Source organism: Engraulis encrasicolus, chromosome 1 (assembly GCF_034702125.1).
Source record: "Engraulis encrasicolus isolate BLACKSEA-1 chromosome 1, IST_EnEncr_1.0, whole genome shotgun sequence".
In the NCBI taxonomy this organism is placed as follows: domain Eukaryota; kingdom Metazoa; phylum Chordata; class Actinopteri; order Clupeiformes; family Engraulidae; genus Engraulis; species Engraulis encrasicolus.
The window spans coordinates 13,951,489-13,975,868 of NC_085857.1; the positions used below are offsets into that span (position 1 = coordinate 13,951,489).

At 43.8% G+C, this 24,380-nt stretch overlaps 1 protein-coding gene across 4 annotated transcripts in view; it reads left to right on the top strand.

Moving 5' to 3' along the window:
- Positions 1–570: 570 nt before the first annotated feature.
- The window catches only part of LOC134448106 (uncharacterized), a 56,277-nt gene continuing 32,467 nt past the window's right edge, over positions 571–24,380 (top strand). For 2 of the 4 annotated variants that reach the window (XM_063197865.1, XM_063197873.1), the window contains exons 1-5: positions 572–1,592; positions 16,022–16,216; positions 18,706–18,803; positions 22,073–22,187; positions 22,995–23,048. In XM_063197865.1, the coding sequence (XP_063053935.1) occupies positions 1,038–1,592; positions 16,022–16,216; positions 18,706–18,803; positions 22,073–22,187; positions 22,995–23,048 (1,017 nt within the window). In that variant the 5' untranslated portion in view covers positions 572–1,037. Of the gene's footprint in view, positions 1,593–16,021; positions 16,217–18,705; positions 18,804–22,072; positions 22,188–22,994; positions 23,049–24,380 lie in introns of all 4 variants that reach the window. The other 2 variants (XM_063197887.1, XM_063197879.1) reach the window with 2 other exon arrangements.

A 24,380-nucleotide genomic window follows, 5' to 3' on the forward strand; every position in this document is an offset into this window, starting at 1 on the left:
TCTTTCTCTCTCTCTCTCTCTCTCTCTCTCACACTCTTTATTTCTCTCTCTCTTTCTTTCTCTCTCTCTTTCTTTCTGTCTCTCTCTCTCTCTCTCTCTCTCTCTCTCTCTCTCTCTCTCTCTCTCTCTCTCTCTCTCACACACACACACACTTCCCTCTGCCCCGCTCTCTACCAACTGTTGTCTACCCCTCCCTTCCCCTCTGCCCCCCTCTCCCTCTCTCCTCTGCCCCCCTCTCCCTCTCTCCTCTGCCCCCCTCTCCCTCTCTCCTCTGCCCCGCTCTGCCTGTTTTGCCTCTGTGCCATAGGGGCTGAACCACATCTGTGCACAGGGGGTGGGAGAGTGGCGAGAGAGAGAGAGTGTGTGAGAGAGAGAGACAGAGACAGAGACAGAGACAGAGACAGAGAGACAGAGATGTGGAGGACAGAGAAAGAGTGTGTGTGAAAGAGAGGGGGATGAGAGAGTGAGGTGGAGGACAGAGAAGGAGAAAAAGTTACAATTGAATGAGGGTGGAGAACACAGAGAGAGAGAGAGAGAGAGAGAGAGAGAGATCATGAGTGAGTGAGCGAGCAAGCGAAAAAAAAAAGTTACAGTGGGCTGTCTCCACTTACAGTTTACGTCCTCCGCCTATTTGCCACGGGAGGCTTCTCAGGCACCCGTCACTTTCTCCCAGACCTCAGTCCCGTGATCACTTCCCCTCCCGTTACACTTCAGGCCACCGCCGATAACACTACGAGAGGAACACTGCGAGGGCAACACTGCGAGAGGAACACTACGAGAGGAACACTGCGAGAGATACACAACTTTGATGCTGTGTAAAGCACTATTTCTCTCCGTTTTTTTTCTTATTTCTTTTTTTTAAGGATTACCACATTTCCTTTTGACATTTCCCTTCACCCTGAGGGTTACCCCTCTGCTGTTTTTCTTTTCTTCTCAGCACGTTTTTATGATGTTTTTCTGGAACAAGTGACTCAAGTATAAGGTTAGAGGGGAAAAAAAGGAAAGACAAGAAAAAAGAAAAAGAAAAAAAAAGAAACATGAAGAGAATTCAGCCGTTCACGATCGGCACCAAACTGTCAATCCCGGTGGAACCCAGATGGAACGAAGGAGTGGATATCTACATGTCCTCGCCTCCAAACGCCACCACCACATCCACCACAGCCACAACCACATCCACAGACGGCTGCAGGCAGAACTTCCAGAACTTCCAGAGCCAAGGTCTCCAGAATCAGAATCAGAATCAGAACTCTCAAAGTTGGACCAATCCCCAGCACCACCAGCACCACCATCATCATCAACAGCAGCGTGTAGAGAACCCCCAGGTCATCTCACCTGTGGGAAGCGACAGTGCTCAGGAGGACCAGACGTTGGATTCTCCCTCGTCCACCTCCTCCAGGTCGATCAAGAAGATCGCCATCTGCACCAGTGGAGAGCTGAGTCGAGATGAGGAGCAACACTGTACTGATGTGGAGGAGAGTGACATGTCGCCACCGACAACCGAGGGGCAGGGTATCGACAGGGGTGACGTCGGTAGTAGGACACATGGCCATTCGAGTTCTGCTGGGTGTGGGGATCTGCCTTCCCAACTAAAGGTGAGTCCTTTATTGAATATGGTGAATGTGTTAAGACAGTGGTTCTCAAACTTTTCCCATCATTCCCCCCTTCAGAGGGTCTGAAACCTTCCGAGCCCCCCCAAGCAACAGCAGTACTCGCGCAGACTGATTTTGCGAACGCTGAAACGAATGACAATTAATAATATAAATAATGTTGGTGAGGGCTTTAAACCTATTGACTTATTGGCGAGACAGGAAATCATTTCCTTGGGGGAAAAAACAAAATCAGATGTCACAAATCCCCCCCGGAGATGCCTCTGCGCCCCCCCAGGGGGGCTTACGCCCCACTTTGAGAAACACTGTGTTAAGATATGGCCCCTATTATACTGTAAATGTTCTGTTACCATAATGAGAGCGACCAAGTCATTATGTAGGTCTATGTATTCCTACTCTGTAATGTCTGAGTAGTGTTTTGTTATGGTAGTGACGTTTCTTTTCTCCAACATCCAACATACAACATTCGTGGCACGATCCAAAATTTGAGACAAACTTTCTACTAAACAGCATAATGAACTGACATGCCATTTATAGTGAGGCATAGCGTAAAAAGCAGTGGCTGACTATGATGTAAAAACAAATGTAAAATAAATGAAGTCATAGAAGTAGCACAGTAATATTTTTAATGTTAAGTTGCTTGTTCGTATTGTACACATGTCCAGGTACTTGTTATTAGAGGAGAGTGTAGATCTAGTTCTCACGGGAAAGTGAAAGCCGTTAAGTTCCAGTAATCGTGGGCCGGTGAATATTAGGCCCTTTAGGTCCAATTTTTATTTCTTTATGTGTGTCCACTCGCATTTTATTAATTATTTGTCTCTATGAAAATTGTAGGCCTTTACTGGTTCATGCTGTAATTGAAAACACTTGTGGCTTAGGCCTTCTGAAAACAAAACAAGCGAGACAAAACAAGCAAGGTAAAACACATCTAGGCCTATAAAACGGTCCAAAACCGACTTGAAAATGTCAACAAATGGTGCAGATTCCAAGGCAGGGAATCAAGATATAACACCGGCCTCAAATATACTAAAATTAAATCATAATAATCAACTATTGGATCGTGAAATTCAATTTCCCAACAGTGTCAATGTCAAAGAAATGACACCAAGACAGGAAGGAAAATTACTTTAATATCCTTTGGGAAGTATCTCCATACTCTTCTCTGCCACAACTTCATTGTGTGTTTCATTGTCTTGGCTTTAAAGCCACTGATCACAATCAGTTTCATTCAATCAACTTCTGGATTGTTTTAGTCTAGCACGCTTCACTTTCCCAGTGAGATGAATTCTGGGGTGCGTTTCTCAAAAGTGTATTTGTTAGCTGTTTGCAACTTGGGTAGTCGTCAATGGGAAATTGCATTGCAAACAACAAAGTAGCTTACAAAGTTAGCAACTATGGTTTCCAGAAATGCACAGATGAAGTGGAATAGGGCAGGATTTTATTCTTAGGCTCAAGCCCATTGATCACAATCAAATCATTCGATCAACTTCTAAATGAGTTTTTTCAGTCTAATGGGTTTCCATTTCCCAAAAGCGAGTTGAATTCTAAAATGGAATAGGGCAAACCATCCAGATCATCCAATTGATCCCAATCAAATCATTCAATTAACATCTGGATTCTTACAGTGCAGTCTAATGTCTCTCAACTTGTATTCTGCAAATGATGGAATAAAGGGCATGTCATCATTCGATCAACTTCTGATTTTTTTTGTTTCCATTTCCCAAAAGCGAGTTGAATTCTAAAATGGAATTGGGCATGTCATCAAGAGACGATCCATCCAATTGATCCAAATCAGATCATTCAATCAACTTCTGGATTCATTGAGAGAGAGAGAGAGAGAGAGAGAGAGAGAGAGAGAGAGAGAGAGAGAGAGAGAGAGAGAGAGAGAGAGAGAGAGAGAGAGAGAGAGAGAGTCCATACATCTGTGAGCAGACTTGTGCTTTAATTTTCACCGACTACTGAACAAAAAGAAAACTCCACTAGCCCTGCAGGCTAACAGCTGTTTTCCTCACAATGACTTAAGAGGCAAACACAACTAGAACACTCTATCTGAAGAATAGAGAGAGAACACAAGAGAGAGCAAGAGAGGGAGAGAGAGACAGACAGACAGACAGACAGACGAGACAGAGAAAGAGTGACAGACAGACAGACAGACAGACAAGACAGAGAAGGAGTGACAGAGAGAGAGGGGGTGCTAGTGACAGAGAGACAGACTGACAGATGCGACAGAGAAGCAGAGACAAGCAGAGCGAGAGAGAAGGGGCGACAGACAGAGAGACAGAGAGTGAAAAAAGAGAGAGTGACACAGAAGCATAGGGAAGGAAAGAGAGAAGGAATCAGACAGAGGGATCCTGAAACAGAGGAACAGAGAGAGAGAGAGAGAGAGAGAGAGAGAGAGAGAGAGAGAGAGAGAGAGAGAGAGAGAGAGAGAGAGAGAGAGAACAGAGAGAGAGAGAGAGAGAGAACAGAGAGAGAGAGAGAGAGAGAGAGAGAGAGAGAGAGAGAGGCGACAATAAGTTGTGTGTGATATTACAGTGCCGGGGTGAATTTCTCAAAACCAAAGTTGCTAACTACAGTAGCTACTTTGCAGTTTTCAATGCATTTTTCCCATTGGCAACTACCGAAGTTGCTAACAGGCTAACAACTTCTCTTTTCAGAAACTCACCCCTGTACTGCAGAATCAGACAGAGGGATCCTGAAACAGAGGAACAGAGAGAGAGAGAGAGAGAGAGAGAGAGAGAGAGAGAGAGAGAGAGAGAGAGAGAGAGAGAGAGAGAGAGAGAGAGGGGAAAAATAAGTTGTGTGTGATATTACAGTGCTGTAGCAGTGTAGTGTAGTGTAGTGCAGGCTCCGCTCATAAGGGATGAGATCATGCAGAGGCCTCTCATTACGCAAGACAGGGCCATATTTCACATGCTATTGGCTGCACTCACTCCAGCGTGTGTGTGTGTGTGTGTGTGTGTGTGTGTGTGTGTGTGTGTGTGTGTGTGTGTGTGTGTGTGTGTGTGTGTGTGTGTGTGTGTGTGTGTGTGTGTGTGTGTGTGTGTGTGTGTGTGTGTGTGTGTGTGTGTGTGTGTGTGTGTGTGTGTGTGTGTGTGTGTGTGTGTGTGTGTGTGTGCGAGCGTGCATCTGTGTGTGTGCGTGCGTGCATGTGTGCGTGCATGTGCTTCACATACTCCAGTGTTCGTTCGGTGTATCATTCATTCAATTGTATCTAACTCTACTTCCACTGCATGCATTTGCTCTCCCTTATGCTGCGTTCCACTCCAGAGTTCTCCAGTTGTAATAGATCTGATAGAAGTAATCTTTTTCCAGTTCTATTACTAGGCAATGTCTTAAAGCTTCAAAAGCACCTGCATTTAACTACAATCAAACTCTTCTGGCAAAGGTGATCAGAATGAATGGAAATCGCCAAGCACTCCGGTGTTTGCATGCTATTTCCACGGCATATATCACTGTAAAACATTACAAGTCAGTTAAACGTTAAAAAATAAGTTGCCTTGCTGCCTTAAAGGGACACTGTGTGAGATTTTTAGCTGTTTATTTCCAGAATTCATGATGCCCATCCACTAATGTTACCTTTTTCATGAATACTTACCACCACCATCAAATTCTAAGTATTCATTATGACTAGAAAAAATGCATTTTTCATACATGAAAAGGGGGATCTTCTCTATGGTCCGCCATTTAGAATTTCCAAATAAAGCCATTTTTAGCTGCAAAAATGACTCTACTTGGACCATACTAGAAAATATTTGTTTTTTACTTGGCAAACTTTCATGTAAAGATCAAATTTGGCAATAGGCAGCCCAGTTTCAATGAGCAGCATAGTTGCAGTACCTTTTTTGACCATTTCCTGCACAGTGTCCCTTTAAGTTTGTAAGTTAACTCAACTCGAGGCTTTCTCAAGTTGAGTTAACCTACAAACTTGAGGCAGCAGGGCAACTTACTTTTTTACGTTTAACTGGCTGCAATGTTTTACAGTGTAGGCATATAATACTCTTCTCGGTATAGGTCAAACAGGTCAGTTGTCCCCTGATCAGACAACAGTATCTCTAAGGGCGATGAGACCCACTACAGAGAAGAAGTAGACCTGCTGGCCAGATGGTGCAAAGACAACAACCTCCTGCTGAATGTCAACAAGACCAAGGAGATTGTTGTCAACTTTCAGAGGGTCCAAAAACAACTGCCACCACTGACCATCGACGGTGATGCTGTGGAGAGAGTGAGCAGCACCAAGTTCCTTGGAGTGCACATCAGCGACGACCTCTCTTGGACCACCAACACTACATCACTGGCGAAGAAGGCCCATCAGCGTCTCTACTTCTTGCGCAAACTAAAGAAGGCAAGTGCTACACCCTCCATCATGACAACATTCTACAGAGGAACCATAGAGAGCGTCGTGTCCAGCTGCATCACAGTGTGGGGAGGAAGCTGCACGGAGAAAAACAGGAAGACACTCCAGCGTGTTGTGAACACAGCGAAGAAGATCATTGGAGTACCACTCCCCTCCCTGCAGGACATTTACACCGCACGCCTCACCCGAAAAGCACTGATGATCATCAAAGACACAAGCCACCCTGCACACAAACTGTTCAGCCTCCTGCCCTCTGGAAAGAGGTACAGGCGCCTCCGTTCCCGTACCACCAGGCTTGCAAGCAGCACGATGCATCAAGCAATCAAGATACTGAACACTCAACCCACTCTCCCTTCACTGTCAGCCTCTAGCCAGCCAGGCCACTGACAACGCTCCCCCCCCTCATCCCCACCACCATATCTGCGACTGAACATTCCACCTGCACTACTACATCTGTGACTGAACTTTCAACCTGCACTAACTCAAAACATACACATGCACACACACACACACACACACACACACACACACACACACACACACACACACACACACACACACACACACACACACACACACACACACACACACACACACACACACACACACACACACACACACACAAGCACACTGCACTTTCTGCACTAAACCCAAACATACACACACTGACACACAACTCATACTCACACACATACACACACACACACACACACACACACACACATACACAGGTACACACACACAGACGCACACCGCACTTTCTACCTGCACTAAACACACACACACACACACACACACACACACACACACACACACACACACACACGCACACACGCACACAAAACACATACAAACACACACACACACATACTGCTGCTGGTGTATTTAATAAAAACCTTTTTTTAATTATTTATTTCTTCAAATGCTACTATTACTATGTCAGAACGCTATAAAGGACTTTTAGAAAAAAGAACAACAAAATACCTCCTCTTAATGTATGTTCTCTACAAGTCTTCTGTTGTCCAGTCTTGCACTTTAAATGTCTGTATGAGCAATGTCTACGTCCATACTGTCTATGTCCATGTATGAGTACTGTCTATGTCTATACTGTCTATGTCCTTACCTAGATTAGTCTATGTCTGCATGGGAGAGCAAGAAACGCAATTTCAAATTCTTTGTATGACCAGTGCATGTAAAGAAATTGACAATAAACTTGACTTGACTTGACTTGACTTGATCTCACTCATTTCGTGAAGTATTCACGAAAAAAATAGCTTAATTTTGGTGGTGCATTCACGTTATTGCCCGCCTTTCGTAAAGTCTTCACGAAAATAATAGATTAATTTTCCCACTAGTTTGATGCCCTTTCGGTAGCCTACCGTCACATGGTAATCAAACATTTCAAACAAGCAATTTAGGGTTAGGTTTAGGGTCAAGGTTAGGGTTAAGGTTAGGGTTAAGGTTTTTAGTGAGTCCCGAGTGTATCAGCAGTGTTCTATCAGCACCCCCTCCCCGCCCCTGCAGACGTTTGGATAACCATAGCAGCAGTGGGGCAATTCAAGTGAATAGGCAGCGTGAAAATTAATCCATTATTTTCGTGAAGACTTTACGAAAGGCGGGCAATAACGTGAATGCACCACGAAAGTTACTCTATTTTTTTCGTGAAGACTTTACGAAAGGCGTGAGATAGGGCTCGATCAGAGAGAGAGAGAGAGGGGGCCCAGAATTGGGTCATCATTACATTGTATGCATTTTACTTTCTGATGGCTTTGTCCTGGGCCCAGCAATAGTTGTCAGCCGCCCCTGTCCACATGTTATGTAGCCTGGTCCTGATCATCCCATAATACTGCCATTTCATTTCGTATTCATGGTCTGGAGGTTGTTTGATCTGACACGATTGCAGGAAGCAGGAAGGACATTTTCGGAAAAAAAAATCAGGATTTAACTTATAAGTTGTTTGCCAAACATGTCTGAGGTCTATCTATGGCGATGTAGGACCGTTTACCAGACATGTCTGACGGAACATCCTACCGTAGGATAACATTACAATGTAGGACCGTTTGTCAGACACTGGCACAACTATCGCTCCACAGAAAACAGGTACCAGACGTAGTGCGGAGCCAAGTCTCTTGGCTAAAGTGCGTATGATGGTGCGCGATGCTACATGTTATGTCCACTACATACACTCCTGATCTCTGAGCACCGTGGGCCATGTGGATGTTCAATGTTGAATCAGAGAATCGCATATGAGAGTGAGATAAAGCAGGCGGGTTCTTTTCCAGTATCCAGTATCTTTTCCTTTACGTCGGGTGAAAGCCCCTTTAGGAGACCTTCGATTAGGAGACCTTCGGAGTCTTGAGGTAGAGAATAAATTAAGTCCCCTTAGCGCTGTAGATGGCAGTATCCCACGTCTTGTGCTAACACCACGAAAGGAGAAGAAGAAGGAGGGACAACGCCCCCTTAGGAGACCGAATTTTGAGCACACGCTTTTGCATTGAGTGGGCGTGTTTCGATTCCTCTTATTATATATCCAACCTCTTTGGTTCAATGTGTAGGCCATGTGGAACTTCAAGGGCTCCAAAACAAGTGCAAGACATGCACATCAACTACAATCAGTCTGGGTGCTGGACTGCGAGCCTCACAATATCCGCAGAACTTGGAACGACAACACAGGATTCGCTGTTGTGTCATTTTGTTTATTTATTTATTCATTTCATTAATTCATTTAATCATTTTGCACTACATACACTCCTCATCTCTGTGCTCGCTCCACCGTGTGTTAAATCAGTGTTTCTCAACAGGGCTGCCGGGGCACCCTGGGGTGCCATGGAAACGTGGCCGATAGGCTAAATAAATGATTTAATATAATACATATTTGTCTAAATTGAGAAGTTAATTCAGTGGAATCTTTCATCTGCCATTTATGCACAATAAAGTAAATAAAGGTCGGCCCAGTCAGCGGCAACTTCGAACGTAGGTCGTGTGACGTCTACAAATGTGTTACTTTTCTAAGCTTTTGTGGTATCCGATGCGATGCCATGTTACAGCTTGTTGGTTTGGGGTGCCTTGAACATTTTCAGGAATTGAAAGGGTGCCTCGCCTAAAAAAGGTTGAGAAACACCGGGTTAAAGCATGTCTGTAGGCCATGTGGAACTTCAAGTTCACTATTACAAGCGCAAGACGTGAACATCGACTGCAATCAGTCTAGTCTGGGTGCTGGACTGCGAGGCTCACAATTTCCGCAGAACATGGGGAAAAAAAACGATTTGTTATTGTGCCATTTTATTTGATGTAGTTATTTCATTATTTCATTTCATCATTTTGCACCAATGTGTTGGCCATGTGAGATCGCAGTGTTCCCAAAATTCCACGAAATCTGAAAAAAGAAGAAGAGACAGGATTGTTTTACATCATCATGTCATGAATTGTTTTCGTTATTTAATATTTTGACAAGATTGAGCTCGAGTGGTCAAGTGACGCATGTGTGAGACTGCAAGCCTCACAAATTCCACGAAAAACCCAAAGGAGACAGGATTTGTTTTTGTGGCATTTATATATTTTATTTATTGGCAACAAATTAGGGGGTAACAGAGCCAGAGGATATAAGGCTGTGATGTCATGGCGGCTTTTTTAATTTGATGTTTGTCACGTCGCTCGGAGAGAGAGAGAGAGAGAGAGAGAGAGAGAGAGAGAGAGAGAGAGAGAGAGAGAGAGAGAGAGAGAATGACTTGTGCTGTACGACTTGTTCTGGTTTGTGGTGAATGGCCTTCATTGAGGAAAGAGGGTTCTGCTAGTGTGTGCGTGTGTGTGTATTTCTGTGTGTGCGTGTGCTCGTGTGTGTGTCTGTGCATCAGTAAGCTTGCAAGCATGTGTGTGAGCGTGTGTGCGTGCATGTCTGTCTGTGTGTGTGTGTGTGTCTTGTCTTACTCACTGTGAAATCACTGTTGTTTTATTTCCATTGAAAGAGATGCAGTCATGCACTCATTCAAATTGCCCTCTGGTCAAAACCAGCCATCACTCACAGCACACGTCCCAACAACAAATACACTCGAGCACTTTGCATTTCAGTGACCCTTCTGAAAAATTGCAAACAACGAGATTAATAAGATACATATTTAACATATTTACATCCGAATAGTGGGTTTTGTAGTTTTTAGTTCTGTCTTCCTTGAAATGGTTTATTTATTAAGCACTGAACAGACATGTCCCACCCACAGTAAATGGAGAGAGAGAGAGAGAGAGAGAGAGAGAGAGAGAGAGAGAGAGAGAGAGAGAGAGAGAGAGAGAGAGAGAGAGAGAAAGGAGAGAGAGAGACAGAGAGACATAAAGATGGATTGACAGAGAAAGAGAGGCAGACATAGAGAGAAATTGAAGAAAAAGAGGGATGAGAGAGATTGAGAGAGAGAGAGAGAGAGAGAGAGAGAGAGAGAGAGAGAGAGAGAGAGAGAGAGAGAGAACAAGAGGGGTAATTATTTGAGGATGAGATCATTGTTTTGGCCTCGTCACCCCCATGCCTCCAAGCCCTTGGTGTGTGTGTGTGTGTGTGTGTGTGTGTGTGTGTGTGTGTGTGTGTGTGTGTGTGTGTGTGTGTGTGTGTGTGTGTGTGTGTGTGTGTGTGTGTGTGTGTGTGTGTGTGTGTGTGTGTGTGTGTGCACTGTGCACGCGCGAGCATGCACACACTCATGCGTGCGTGTGTGTGTGTAGGTGGGACTTCGTCTTCACACACACACACAGCCATGGCGTAAAAAGCGTTGCTAAGCGCTAACACACACACACTCCAATGCGCCAGCTCATGACACTGTGGTTAGCCATTGTCAACTTGTCTGGACTTGGACTAGTCTGGGCCAGGGCCGGATTAACACACAGGCTATGGCTGCATCTGCCAGGGGTAGGGTTGCCACACGGGCTATGGCTGGATCTGCCAGGGGTAGGGTTGCCACACAGGCTATGGCTGGATCTGCCAGGGGTAGGGTTGCCACACGGGCTATGGCTGCATCTGCCAGGGGTAGGGTTGCCACATTTCAATGGTAAAAAACCAGGACACTTTGACGTGCAAGCGCGAAACATTAATGATATGTGTTTATTTCAATGGGGTAATATGAAGATGTGCAATAGGCCTATAAAAAACCGGGACATCTATTCCATTTACCTGGACAGGCCATAAAAACCGGGACAATCCAGCAAGAACCTGGACGTCTGGCAACACCAGCCAGGGGGCCTCAGATTGACCAAAAGGGGGAAAATAAATAGGAAGGAAGACTGTGTTACACATCAGGAGAGCCATTCACCTTTCTGCTCAACCAATCAGTGCTTGGAAAGAGATCTGATAGGGCTTCCGCTCACCGTCTCCGACAAAGTGCTGAGCACTGCTCCGCAAAAGTTTGATTCCATTGTTTTCAATAGAACCCTGCAACACTGCCGCCGATGTCCGCTGACATTTGCGGATGTCGGATAGCGATTAGAGACAACTAAGTTCTATTTTGTCTAGTTTGGGGGTCCCAATTATGTCGGAAGCGAAAGTGCTCCACAGCGCTGTCGGAGCCAATGTGTGACCGGTCTTAGACCCTCATGCTGGTCATGCAGAAGGGAAGAATATTGTACACAACTCTTTTCAAGTTTCAAAAAAGTGTAGTCCATGGAACAAGGACTACTGCAGTTTCTGGTTGGGTGAGTCGAGTGAGTCAGTTCCATAGCATGATGTAAGGAGGATAGGGGTTGTTTTCAGAGGCCCTTAGAGAGAGGTGGGGGGATGGGGTGGTGATAAAGGAGAGAGAGAGAGAGAGAGAGAGAGAGAGAGAGAGAGAGAGAGAGAGAGAGAGAGAGAGAGAGAGAGAGAGAGAGAGAGAGAGAGAGAGAGAGAGAGAGAGAGAGAGAGAGAGAGAGAGAATATGTCAGTTCTCAAGAAGGCATGAGGTCATGGCTGTATAATACATCAGGAGGGGGGCTTGACAGGGGAGAGCTTGTGAGGTTACCCAGGGGCGGATCTGGCCATTTTGGGGCCCTAGGCGAAATATAATCGGGGGCCCCTCAGAAGTCATTATATAGACATCAATTCTGTGTTTTGGTGCTATTTTAGTGTTTTGTCTCACATACGATCTTGGATTACTACAAATTAAGATGAAGCCTATTTTTTGTGTTTGTTTACTGCAACTGGTGTGACAGTTGGGGCCCCTATGGCCCCTATCACCCTGCTGGTGTATTTGATAAACCTATTTTAATTATTTATTTTCTTCAAATGCTACTATTACTATGTCAGAACGCTATAAAGGACTTTTAGAAAAAGCACAACAAAATACCTCCTCTTAATGTTTGTTCTCTACAAGTCTTCTGTTGTCCAGTCTTGCACTTTAAATGTCTGTATGAGCACTGTCTATGTCCATACTGTCTTATGTCCATGTATGAGTACTGTCTATGTCTATACTGTCTATGTCCTTACCTAGATCAGTCTATGTCTGCATGGGAGAGCAAGAAACGTAATTTCAAATTCTTTGTATGACCACTGCATGTAAAGAAATTGACAATAAAATAAGACTTGACTTGACTTGACTTGACTTGACTATGGAGGACAGATTTGGTCGGGGCCCTAGGCAATTGCCTAGGTTTGCCTAGTGGAAGGTCCGCCTCTGAGGTTACCTAGTACAGCACACACCCAGATTTTTAAAAGAACGCATAGTTAGGGGTATTAGCTGTACCAGGCCTGGGGTGAAAAAGTGAAAGAAAGCCCATTGGGAAACTCCAACTCCCATTGTCATTGTGACACAGCACTCCACAGCACACAAGTGAACACTGCACACTGCACACAACGAAATTGCATTTATGCCTCACCCGTGCAAGGGGGCAGCCCTCAGTGGCGCCCCATGGGGAGCAGTGCGGTGGGACGGTACCATGCTCAGGGTACCTCAGTCATGGAGGAGGATGGGGGAGAGGTGTGCATTTCTCGAAGGCGTAATTACTTGCCAGTTAGCAACTTAGGTAGTTGTCAATGGGAAATTGCATTGCAAACAACAAAGGAGCTAACGTAATTAGCAGCTACGGTTTCGAGAAGGGCTGGGCATTTCTAAACACAGTCGGTCCACCAGGCATTGAGAGAGACAACTATGCATTTGAAAAAAAAATGCTAGTCATCTAATATGAGCTATTTTGACACTAACAGCTAAAATGCTTTATTTATATCTTATATATCGGAAAGGAAAATACCCTGTATGCCATATGACAAATCCAGCCGTGGACAGGGGTTTGGTTGTTTTGTGAGGTTGCATACACAAACTGAGGCACTGACAGCTTTAGCTGTTATCGAGACACAATCATCAAAAAAATCCACACACTTTGAGTATGAGTTCGGCAGGGCAGAGCTGGAGAGCTAATCAATGTATGGGCATTAGTTGAAGTTGTACCAACTGACGCCTGAGCCCAAACATACATCACTGACCCATGTATACTATACTGCCGTGCAATACTAGAACGCAGTAACTCAAAATGGTCGAAAAAATTTTTATATCGGAAATCGGTTCTAAACTACCTCAATTGTCTTGTGTCCAAAAATGGTGGTCCAACACTGTCCCGTTTTGGAGAAAACTCATTTTGAAAGTGCAAAAATGACCCAAAAAAGGTTAAACAAAAACGCAGTAAATCGGCGAGTTACTGCTGCACGTTCCAATGGGACTGGTTTGGGAGTAGACAGTAATACAAGCTAAGAACGCAGTAACTCCTGCAGTAACTCCATTTTGTGGCAGTAATACCAGCCAAGAACGCAGTAAGTCGGTTTTTTGTGGCAAAAGGACACATAAATGTTGTTTTTTGGGGGGTTTTTTTGTGTGCATTAAATTTCTATCCTAAAAAAGCATTACCAGGAAGTGTCACCACCAATTTACCGACAACACAGTTGTCGCGCCATATGGAAAACTTTGAAGCCTTTTTTCTCAGTTTGCCGTTTTTAGAGTTACTGCGTTCTAAGATTGTACGGCAGTATACATAGGCAAAAAGTGGCCCAATTTGCCTGAATTCACCATATATTTGTTCATGTATAAATGGAGCCATGAGAGGGATGTTGAAAGTGAATGTTTTGCAAGGCTACCTACTGTGTGATTTATATACAGTACAGTATGGTTATAGGAGTACATATGAGCTGGAGAGATAATGGATATTTTATGTGTTTAACTGAACTCCTCTTTGATGAAGGATTACATACTCAGGGCAGTGAGTTCAACAGGCAAGAGCCTGGATGTTTTCCTGTACACCCAGTAGAGATGGGATTTATGGCTCTTTGACGGGATCCGGATCTTAGTGGCTCGTTCCTTTCAAAGAGCCGTTCAAAAAACTGGCTCTTTTGGCTCTTTTTTAAAATTATTTATTCAGTGTTTAGAATGTAATATTTTGACTCCGGCTCGAGGTAATTTTGTCCAAACAACAACTGAATATTCTCCTGCTTCTAAAGACTTTTGCCACTCTGTAAGGCAAACAATTGTGTTTTTCCCCAAATGTAATTACTCTGGTCGAAGTCACGTGCTTAAAATTAATGAAAAATGAACGAAATAACGGTCGAGTGGCTCCCCCAGCTGTGATCCGGTTCCCATCGTTCACTTCAGGGAGCCGTTCAAAAGAACCGGCTCGTTCATGAACGACACATCTCTAACCCAGGCTTTTCAAAAGCATTCAGTGCATAGCTAGGCATGTGGGAGGCAACCTATATATTGCAACCTACAAATTCCTAAACTTGAGGAGAATGTTGAAAGTTGACTTAAGGACAGCCTGATGCTTTGGAAGGCCACAACACACAGTTTTCACACAGGAATAGGTGGCTTACAGTATAAGACACCTAAGAAAGAGGAGAGAAAACAACTCTTTAAAGTGGTGGTTCGCTATTTTAGACATTAAGCCCTGTTTGTGTGACTTCTGGGGTGAAGTAGAGATGTTTTCATCACAATTTTGACATTTGGTGCTGAACGGAGCATTTGGGTATCCAAGACTGCAGCCCCCCCCCACCTTTACATTGACTCCAATGGAGCACTCAAGCAATCGATCATAAAATGTTAAAGTCCATCTTTGAAGTCCAGCTTTAAGAACGAAGCACCGTAGATGACTGCTACTTGTCAGTGTCCTGGTGGAAAATGGGTAATAAGGTGGAAAAGATATTTATTAGGATACACACAAGCCCCCTAGATGGTGCATAATTGCTCACACTACTACAAATGTGACGATTTCGGTTCAAATGTTCATTCCTTTCAACTTTTGCTTGGGGCCCCAGCTGCCCCTGGATTCGCCTCTGGACATGTGGGAGGCAACCAACCTATACATGAAAATACAAACTCCTAAACTTGAGGAAAATGTTGAAAGTTGAATTAAGGACAGCCTGGAGGCTTTGGAAGACCACACAGTTTTCTTTTAAAGGGACACTGTGCAGGAAATGGTCAAAAAAGGTACTGCAACTATGCTGCTCATTGAAACTGTGTCGCCTATTGCCAAATTTGACCTTTTCATGATAGTTTACTAAGTAATAAACTAATATTTTCTAGTATGGCCCAAGTACAGTCATTTTTGCAGCTAAAATGGCTATTTCTGGAAATTCAAAATGGCGGACCACGGAGAAGACCCCCTTTTCATGTATGAAAAGTGCAATTATTCCAGTCATAATGAATACTTAGAATTTGGTGGTGGTGGTAAGTATTCATGAAAAAGGTAACATTAGTGAATGGGTAGCATGAATTCTGGAAATAAACAACTACAAATCTCTCACAGTGTCCCTTTTTAAAGGAATACGTGACTTACACAATACCTAAGAAAGAGGAGAGAAGACCGATTCCCGGCTGGGCTCCTTTGCCGACCCTTCCCCACATCTCTCCCAACTCACTTCCTGTCACCATCTGCACTGTACTGTCATGAATAAAGTCAAAAAGACCAAAACATATCTAAAAAGAAAAAAAGGATGCACAATTGGGCCTAGGGAGACTTGCAATTTCATATCCTGTCTACAACCTGTACATATGGTGTTCATAATGAAGCTTAACTTTTCACTTTAACTTTTGTTCTTTTCTTCTGTTTTTTGTTTCACCGTGTCCAGAGCGAATCCCGGCCGCCAAGGTTGAGACCGCAAGACCCAAAGCGTTCTTCTGACGGCACTGATGCTGTCTGCACTGTTCCGTCATCCTGTTCGCCAGCTCAACATTCCGAGGGGACGATGATGGCTCAGCAGTGGGAACTGAAGGACTTTGAGAACTCCCTCATACAGCTCACTGCAAGCCTCGACTTCAGAGAGGTAACACAGTAGTAGTAGGAGTATTAGTAGCAGATGCGTGCGTGCGTGCGTGGGTGCGTGCGTGCGTGTGTGTGTGTGTGTGTGCACGCACATGTGTGTGTTTGTGTGTGTGTTTGTGTGTGTGCGCACGCAGAGAAATGATGAAGGAACATCTTTGCCTGAGGGATCTTTGCGCGCTCGTGCGTGTTTGTGTGCGTGCGTGCGTGTGTGTGCGTGCGTGCGTGCGTGTGTGTGTGCGTGTGCGTGTGTGTGTGTGTATGTGCGTGTGTGTGTGTGTATGTGCTTGTATGAGTCAGAGAGGTAACAAACGAACGTCCTATGTGCGTGTGTGTGTATGTGCGTGTGTGTGTGTATGTGCTTGTAACAAAGGAACGTCCTCTGCCTGAGGGCTCTCACAGAAACAAAGACAGAGATAGAAGGAGATAGAAAAAAGTTATTTGAAGGGTGGACAAGAACCAAAGATGCAGCACAGCTTTGGTTGAACTTGAAAAATGTTATAATACAGTGGTTCTTGTACCTTTTTTTGAACAAACGCCCCCTTGACCTCATCATAAGCCTTCTAACGCCCCCTAAGTATTGAAAAATAAAATGAGGCTAATGCCCTCAATGGGAACTAAGCTCCACTCAGCTGTGTCCTTCTCAACGCCCCCTAGGGCTCCCCAACGCCCCCCTAGGGCTCCCCAGCGCCCCCGTTGAGAAATATTATTATAGTAGAAACTTAGACTAAAATACAATATGCTTGCAATTACGTCACAACTATATAAACCACAAACCTTCTCTCCCTGAGGGGAAAACACAGGCAACGACAAAGACAGAGGATACAAGTAGCTTGAAGTGTGATGAGCAAGTTCTCATAAGTATTGTTGGTTGAAGTAGAAATTTATAGGAGGCTTAGTCATTATACGTAGGAGTATGACGAGTAAGCTTACCGCAGGCAATCAGGTGTGTGTGTGTGTGTGTGTGTGTGTGTGTGTGTGTGTGTGCGTGTGTGTGTGTGTGTGTGTGTGTGTGTGTGTGTGTGTGTGTGTGTGTGTGTGTGTGTGTGTGTGTGTGCGTGTGTGCATGTGTGTGTGAGTGCGCGTGGCTGTCTGGGTGCGTGCATGCATGCGCGCGCGCGCGTGTGTGTGGGCGTGTGCGCGATGTACCCAATTGCCATTGCGTTATTACATTAGTCACACCTGTTGTTACAAACTCAAAGACTCCGAGGACAGAACATGTCCATGCTGAAACATGTTGTGCACAGTAGAAAATGCACTTTTAATTCAACACATTAACAGTTGATTTAAGCCGGGCTCAAACTACACAACTTTAAAATCGTGTCAGATATTGACGTCGAGTTGCGCCACACACACATAAATGACAATGGCAACTATCATTTTTTATCTCCAATTGTACAGTGCACACAGTGATAAGTAGAGTAGAGTACTTTTTATTAATCCTGAGGGAAATTAAGGTGTAATACCCAATGTTCTCTTTCGAGTTGTGAATATCAAACAGTGTTTGATATCTATGATTTGCGTTCGGCTTCTCTTCGAACCGGCAAAATTCTATCTTAGAACGTCGCACACACCGAGGAAAACTTGCCTGACAACCGCTTGCGATGGTGCTGAGGTATAATGCTCCACCGACTGTCATCTCTGGACTTTTCAGCCGAGAATCGGGCCGATAGTCGTGTAGTTTGAGCCTAACTTTAACATCTCCTTGAGTGCATCCCCAGAGTACTCTAAACGTGTTAAATCAACAATCCATTTTTTTCTGTGTACGTACATGCTGTCAGTGAAATCAGAAACGGCTTGGGGTCCCCAGACCACAAAGGCCCCCCCAAGAGGCTGATAACCCCTTAACTCTGGTGATACACTTCTCAATGGAGGTTGAAGACTTTCTTTAGCTTAGGCCCCCCCTAAGTAGAGGCTGCAATCACCTCAGACTGCATGCAACAGATATGGATACAACAGAACATGCCCATATTTGGTCACAGGGGTAAATTAGGCTTTCTAAAAATTGCCCCTCAGAGTTTACTGTAGATGATTATCTTGAGACTGACTGAGTTCACAAAACCGGTGAGAAATTGATTACATCATCGTGATAGGAAACAAAGTAACGTAACTGTTTACTTTAGATGACCCGGTATACTGAGGCTGAGAAAACACTGTTGGTGAAACATTACATCATTAGGATTAGAACATTTCTATCACACAATCTATTCACAGAACATTTTGTATAGCATCACCTTATGTGTGAATGAACAAATACAATGTATGACATTAGATAAGCTTGATAACATTAGAGATCAGAAATGAGGACCCTATTTGGATTCCATCATGGCAGCAACTTATTGACTTATTGACTAAACACAACCAATTGGGTTACTAATAGGTCAGAGGATATGGTACTTTCTGTGATAACATTGCCTAAAGATGACTACATTGGTATGATTTTTCATCACCCATCTTTTGTCCCACTCCCCTTGTGTGTCTCACATTTTCCAGGAAGATGCACAGGAAAAGCACGAGCGCAACGACCTCAACCCAGAAAAGCAGCGGGAAACAGAGGCCGAGGACGAAAACGAGGATGATCTCAATCGACCGTAAGAACATACTTAGTCAAAGACAGACGGACATTCAGAGAGGGAGAGATAGTTAATGAATTATTTAGTTAGTTAGTTAGTTAGCTGTTAATAACAATATTCAAACAGAGATAATAATTATTAGTACAGTTAGTTAGTTAGTTAGTTAGTTAGTTAGTTAGTTAGTTAGTTAGTCACAGTGCTGTAGTCTACTTTTTTATGGTGCTTATACTGTATATTTGAGCATTTTTTGAAGTGGGTATACTGTATATATTTGTGCTATTCAAAATAATGGATCAATCCATTTTAAGTGGGTATACTGAAATCCCTGAAATTTAGAAGTGAGTATACTCCGTATACCCGCGTTCTACGTAGACTACACCACTGGTTAGTTAGTTAGTTAGTTAGTAAGAAACTTTATTGTCCCCAATGGGGAAATGTGTGTCAGCAAGTGAAGTAACATCAAGCATGTTGCTTTGCCTGTGATATGATGGAACAAAGATTCATCGCATTACATTACCCATTTACCCAGCTATAACAAGACATTACATCACCCATTTACCCAGATATAACAAGACACTGACATCACAACAGACAGGACAGGACAAACTATTCAAAGAGACAAAGAGAGAAACAGGTTGCAAGATATCTGTTGCAGAAACAGAGAGAAAGAAAAGTTACATGAGATATTGCAGTGTACTACACACTCTGCTAAGAGGCAGCCAGAGAGAGAGAGAGAGAGAGAGAGGGAAGATAGAGAGAGAGAGAGAGAGAGAGAGAGAGAGAGAGAGTGAGAGAGAGAGAGGGAAGATAGAGAGAGAGAGAGGGAAGATAGAAGGAGAGAAACAGAGACAGACAGAGAGGAGTAGAAAGAAAAAAAAAGTCAGACAAGGATGACCTTAGTCGACCGTAAGACTTTGAGACTTTTAGACTTTTATTGTCATTGAGCAGACCCAGATACAGGCCTCAGAGAGCCAACGCAGCCGTGATGAGAGAGCTCAGAGCAGCAGTGTGACGGTTTTCCAAATTATCCCCAATGCTTGCTCATCACATCTCTGGCACACAATACGGCAACACACACATGCACACGCACAAGAACACACACACACACATGCACGTACGCACACACACACACACACACACACACACACACGCACACACACACAAGCACGCACGCACACACACACACACACACACACACACACACACACACACACACACACACACACACACACACACACACACACACACACACACACACACACACACACACACACACACACACACACACACATTGTTATTCGCCTCTGTGGCCTCATAGTCTATACCGTTCGTTTTTGCCAAGAAACAGAACAGTAAAATCTCCCCAATAATCCATTACGTACTCCAGGCCTTTCAGAGGTCATGTATTGGATTACTTTAGAGATTTAAGATACTGGAGTCAAACTTTGTCTCTTTGATCGTCTTGTTAGACTTGCTAGCTCAAATGCAATGCCTTATAGTAACAGAAAATGGCCAGTAAAGTAAGCTTACTACCCTTGCTAAGTAGTAACCTTAAAGGGACACTGTGTGAGATTTTCAGTTGTTTATTTCCAGAATTCATGCTGCCCATTCACTAATGTTACCTTTTTCATGAATACTTACCACCAGCATCACATTCTAAGTATTCATTATGACTGGAAAAATTGCACTTTTCATACATGAAAAGGGGGATCTTCTCCATGGTCCGCCATTTTGAATTTCCAAAAATGGCGATTTTTAGCTGCAAAAATGACCGTACTTGGACCATACTCGAAAATATTTGTTTAATACTTAGTAAACTTTCATGTAAATATCAAATTTGGCAATAGGCAGCCCAATTTCAATAAGCAGCATAGTTGCAGTACCTTTTTTGACCATTTCCTGCATAGTGTCCCTTTAAAAATATCAATGGTTACATGAAATGAAGTGAAGTGAAAGCCCAACTAGGAAACTCCAACTCCAACTCCATACTGCTCTAATGCAGGTGGCTGAGGACACTTCAGCCAGTGACTGGGAGGAGGTTGGTATTCAAACCAGCAACCCTCTGATCTAAAGTCCATTTCCTTAAAGTGGTATGCCACTATTTTGGGGCGTAATACCATAGCCTTTCTACCTATAGCCGTCCCACAGGCTATTCGCCCCATTATACAAAATTTGGCCGCAGTTCAATGGATTTGCATTAGGGGCGCTGTTCAGACAGAGCAGATTGGGGTTCCCCTATTGGGCTGGGGCTAATGGCCCACAATAAGTCCTCCCTAGCAACTGAAACCTGGACATATTACGGTCGTCTCTGACTGCAAATTAAACATTAAAATTTAAAACACAGTAACCTATGAGTTATATCCGTCTAGTTTCTTACAGCTTCGACATTTGTGAGTCAGTCTTCACTAGCTTCTAGCTAAGGAAATGACGACATCCAATTGGTGAATGGGGAACTAAACCGGATGCTAACGTCGGCGAGACGTAGCCTAGCCACAAGCTAACTGACAAACGTGAGGCCAACAACTCGGCCGATCGTGATGTACGCCACAAATAGACCAATCGACCTCATATTTAGACACTACAATGTTGATTTCTGCCTTCGATTTTCATCAGTTAAGAAATCTAGCGTCGGATTAACACATTTTTAAGGTAGTAAAAGCGAGTTGTCGCCATGTTTGTTTTCCAGGAACACCCGGGTAGAGAGCTCACGTGCAGCATTCTGGGTAATTGAGTTTCACGTTATTCATGCACAAAATGCGTGTTTTTAAAAAAATGCAATGACTTTAAAAAATCAAACCAAATGCCATTTGGAAGGGCAATTTACACTTCCTTTAGGAAAAATAAAATGAAAACCGGTGACCTTCCATATCGGACACATCAGTTGCGTCTATTGTGGAGCTTCATAGGACCCCCATTCATTCTGACGGCTCTCCTCTGCTTGAACATCGCCGCCCCGTGGACAGTACCACCCGGAAGAAGCTGCCAGTTTGGCCTCTCCTCTATAAATCCTCTCTGGTAATACAGTTAAAATCGTTGGCCGGGATTTATAAAGGTGGTAAAGTGTCTTGCTTTAAGACAAGTTAAAAGAGGGAGTATGTAGCTAAGCTAGTGAAAGTCAATGGATCACTGTGGCATGGAGCATGCTACACGGATGCATTGACTTTTACTAGCTTAGCAACATGCTCCCTCTTTTAACTGGTCTTAAAGCAAGACAACGCTCCCCTTTAACCACTAGGCCAGGCCATGGCTGCCTTGCATTAATGTGATGTCATACTGCTCTCCTGCAGGTGGCTGAGATTGCGCACCCTACTAAGGACCTACCAGAGGGACCTGATGCTGGCTCTGGACGTGTCCAACTTCTACCAGCAAGCCGACAACCTCATCAAGACCATCAACACCAAGGTGAGTCCAAGGACGCTGCTAGAACTTTTAGCCTCCCCCCCATAAAAGACATTGATTTTGTTGTTGTGGATTCTCTGAACTGTAAAAAGCATTGTAAGCCAGTTAAACGTAAAAAGGTAAGTTGCCCTGCTGCCTTAAGTTTGTAAGTTAACTCAACTCGATGGTTTCTCAAGTTGAGTTAACTTACAAACTTAAGGCAGCTGGACAACTTACTTTCTTTACGTTGAACCGTCTGTAATGTTTTACAGTGAATCTTTGAGCACCTTGAGGCAGAACCTCCCCCACCCCTCAATGTACTTGTAGTACTTGCCAATATGCTATGTATCATTACTGTTATGATTATGTCTAGATTATAGCATCGCTTCCATATGCTTGTTTTGCTATTTTATCCTTTATCCAACCAGGAGCAGTTTTTGTTTTTGTTTTTGTTCTGTTTTGTCTCTTTGTCAATGTTTTTGCTTTTGTTAGTCTCCTGTCTGTTGTTGTTTGTCTTGTGTCATTGTCACTGGATTGTGTGGTGTTGTTGCAAGCCTCTACTTTTTTTTACCTGCAAACAAATCCACCTTCGGGTACCAATAAAGTTACCTTACCTTCAGTGGTGTAGTCCACTTTTTTTATGGTGGGTATACTGTATATTTGAGCATTTTTTGAAGTGGGTATACTGTATATATTTGTGCTATCCAAAATAATGGATCAATCAATTTTAAGTGGGTATACTGAAATCACCCGAAATTTAGAAGCGTTCTACGTAGACTACACCACTGCTTACCCTACCCTACCTTACCTTACCTTACCTTACCTTTACAGCGCAGAAGTGTGGGGTGTGACACAGACGTGGGAGAAATTGCCGTTCAAATCAAGGTACGTTTTTGAAACGCATAGACACAACGACACAAAGTATGGCAGTAATGTACATTATTTCCTTACTCTAAGCCTTGGAAAAGACAAGCTACAAAGCACCCGTGGCCTAATGATTAGGGAGGTCTTAAGATCAGAGGAATGCAGGTTCGAATCCCACCCTTACCTCTCCCTACTCCTCTATCCATGGCTGAAGTGCCTTTGAGCAAGGCACCTAATAGACCAGGAGCCCAGGGGGGTCAGCCTAGTTGGGAAGGTTACCAATTTTTATGGGTACTATGATGTCTGGTATGGTCCCCAGATAGAGGATCAGCACGTCTGCCGGGTTCCCTCTGGTGGGTGTGGCCAGGGGGGCTGTAAAACTGGCACCCCAAAAATGGGCTAGATCAGTTGGTGAGGTTACCACTTGGAACCTGTTGTAAATTGTTCATCATAGTCCCCTGATAGAGAAATGACCACTGCCAGACATTTTTAGTGGTGGGTTACCCCCGGCAGACGCCCCCGTATGATGACACCCCCAAAAATGGGCTAGATCAGTTGGTGAGGTTACCACTTGGAACCTGTTGTAAATTGTTTGAGATGGTCCCCTGATTGAGGAATGGCCACTGCCAGACGTTTTTGATGGTGGGCGGGGCTTGGCAGACATCATTAATTGGGGGGTAAAAAATGGGCTAGATCAGCTGGTGAGGTTACCTCTTGAAACCTATCATGAATTGTTCATCATATTCCCCTGATAGAGAAATGACCACTGGCAGACATTTTCAGTGGTGGGGGACCCCCGCCAGACCCCCCAATATGATGACACCCCCCAATATAGGCAAGGTCATTCACATAAGGTTTGAACCAGGCATGGTACAAAAGACAAACGACACACCACTTTTTTTAAAGATAATTCCAACGTGGGGAATTGATTGGAAGGCTCAACATGTTCATAGAAACTTGTTGTGGGTACTTTTTAGGACAAAACTGACTTTAATTTAACAAATATTACAAATCCGGACAGGAACCAGTTTGTAGGCTTTCAAAATCAATGCAAAGATGACATGTTTCTGACTTAAAAGTGCATTGTGTAGAATGGGGTCCAGAATATTTCATTAATATTTACAAAATAATAAACCAATATGTATCATTATGAACCAAGTACAGTACGTTTTGCTGCACAAATGTCTCTTTCAAAATGGCAGACAATGGAGAACAATGGAAAGTGCAATTTTCCTAGTCATAATGAATACTTAGAATTTGATGTTGGTAAGTATTCATAAAAAAAGGTAATATTTTGAATGGGCGGTATGAATTCTGGGAAATAAACAACTAAAAATATTACCCTGGTGCATC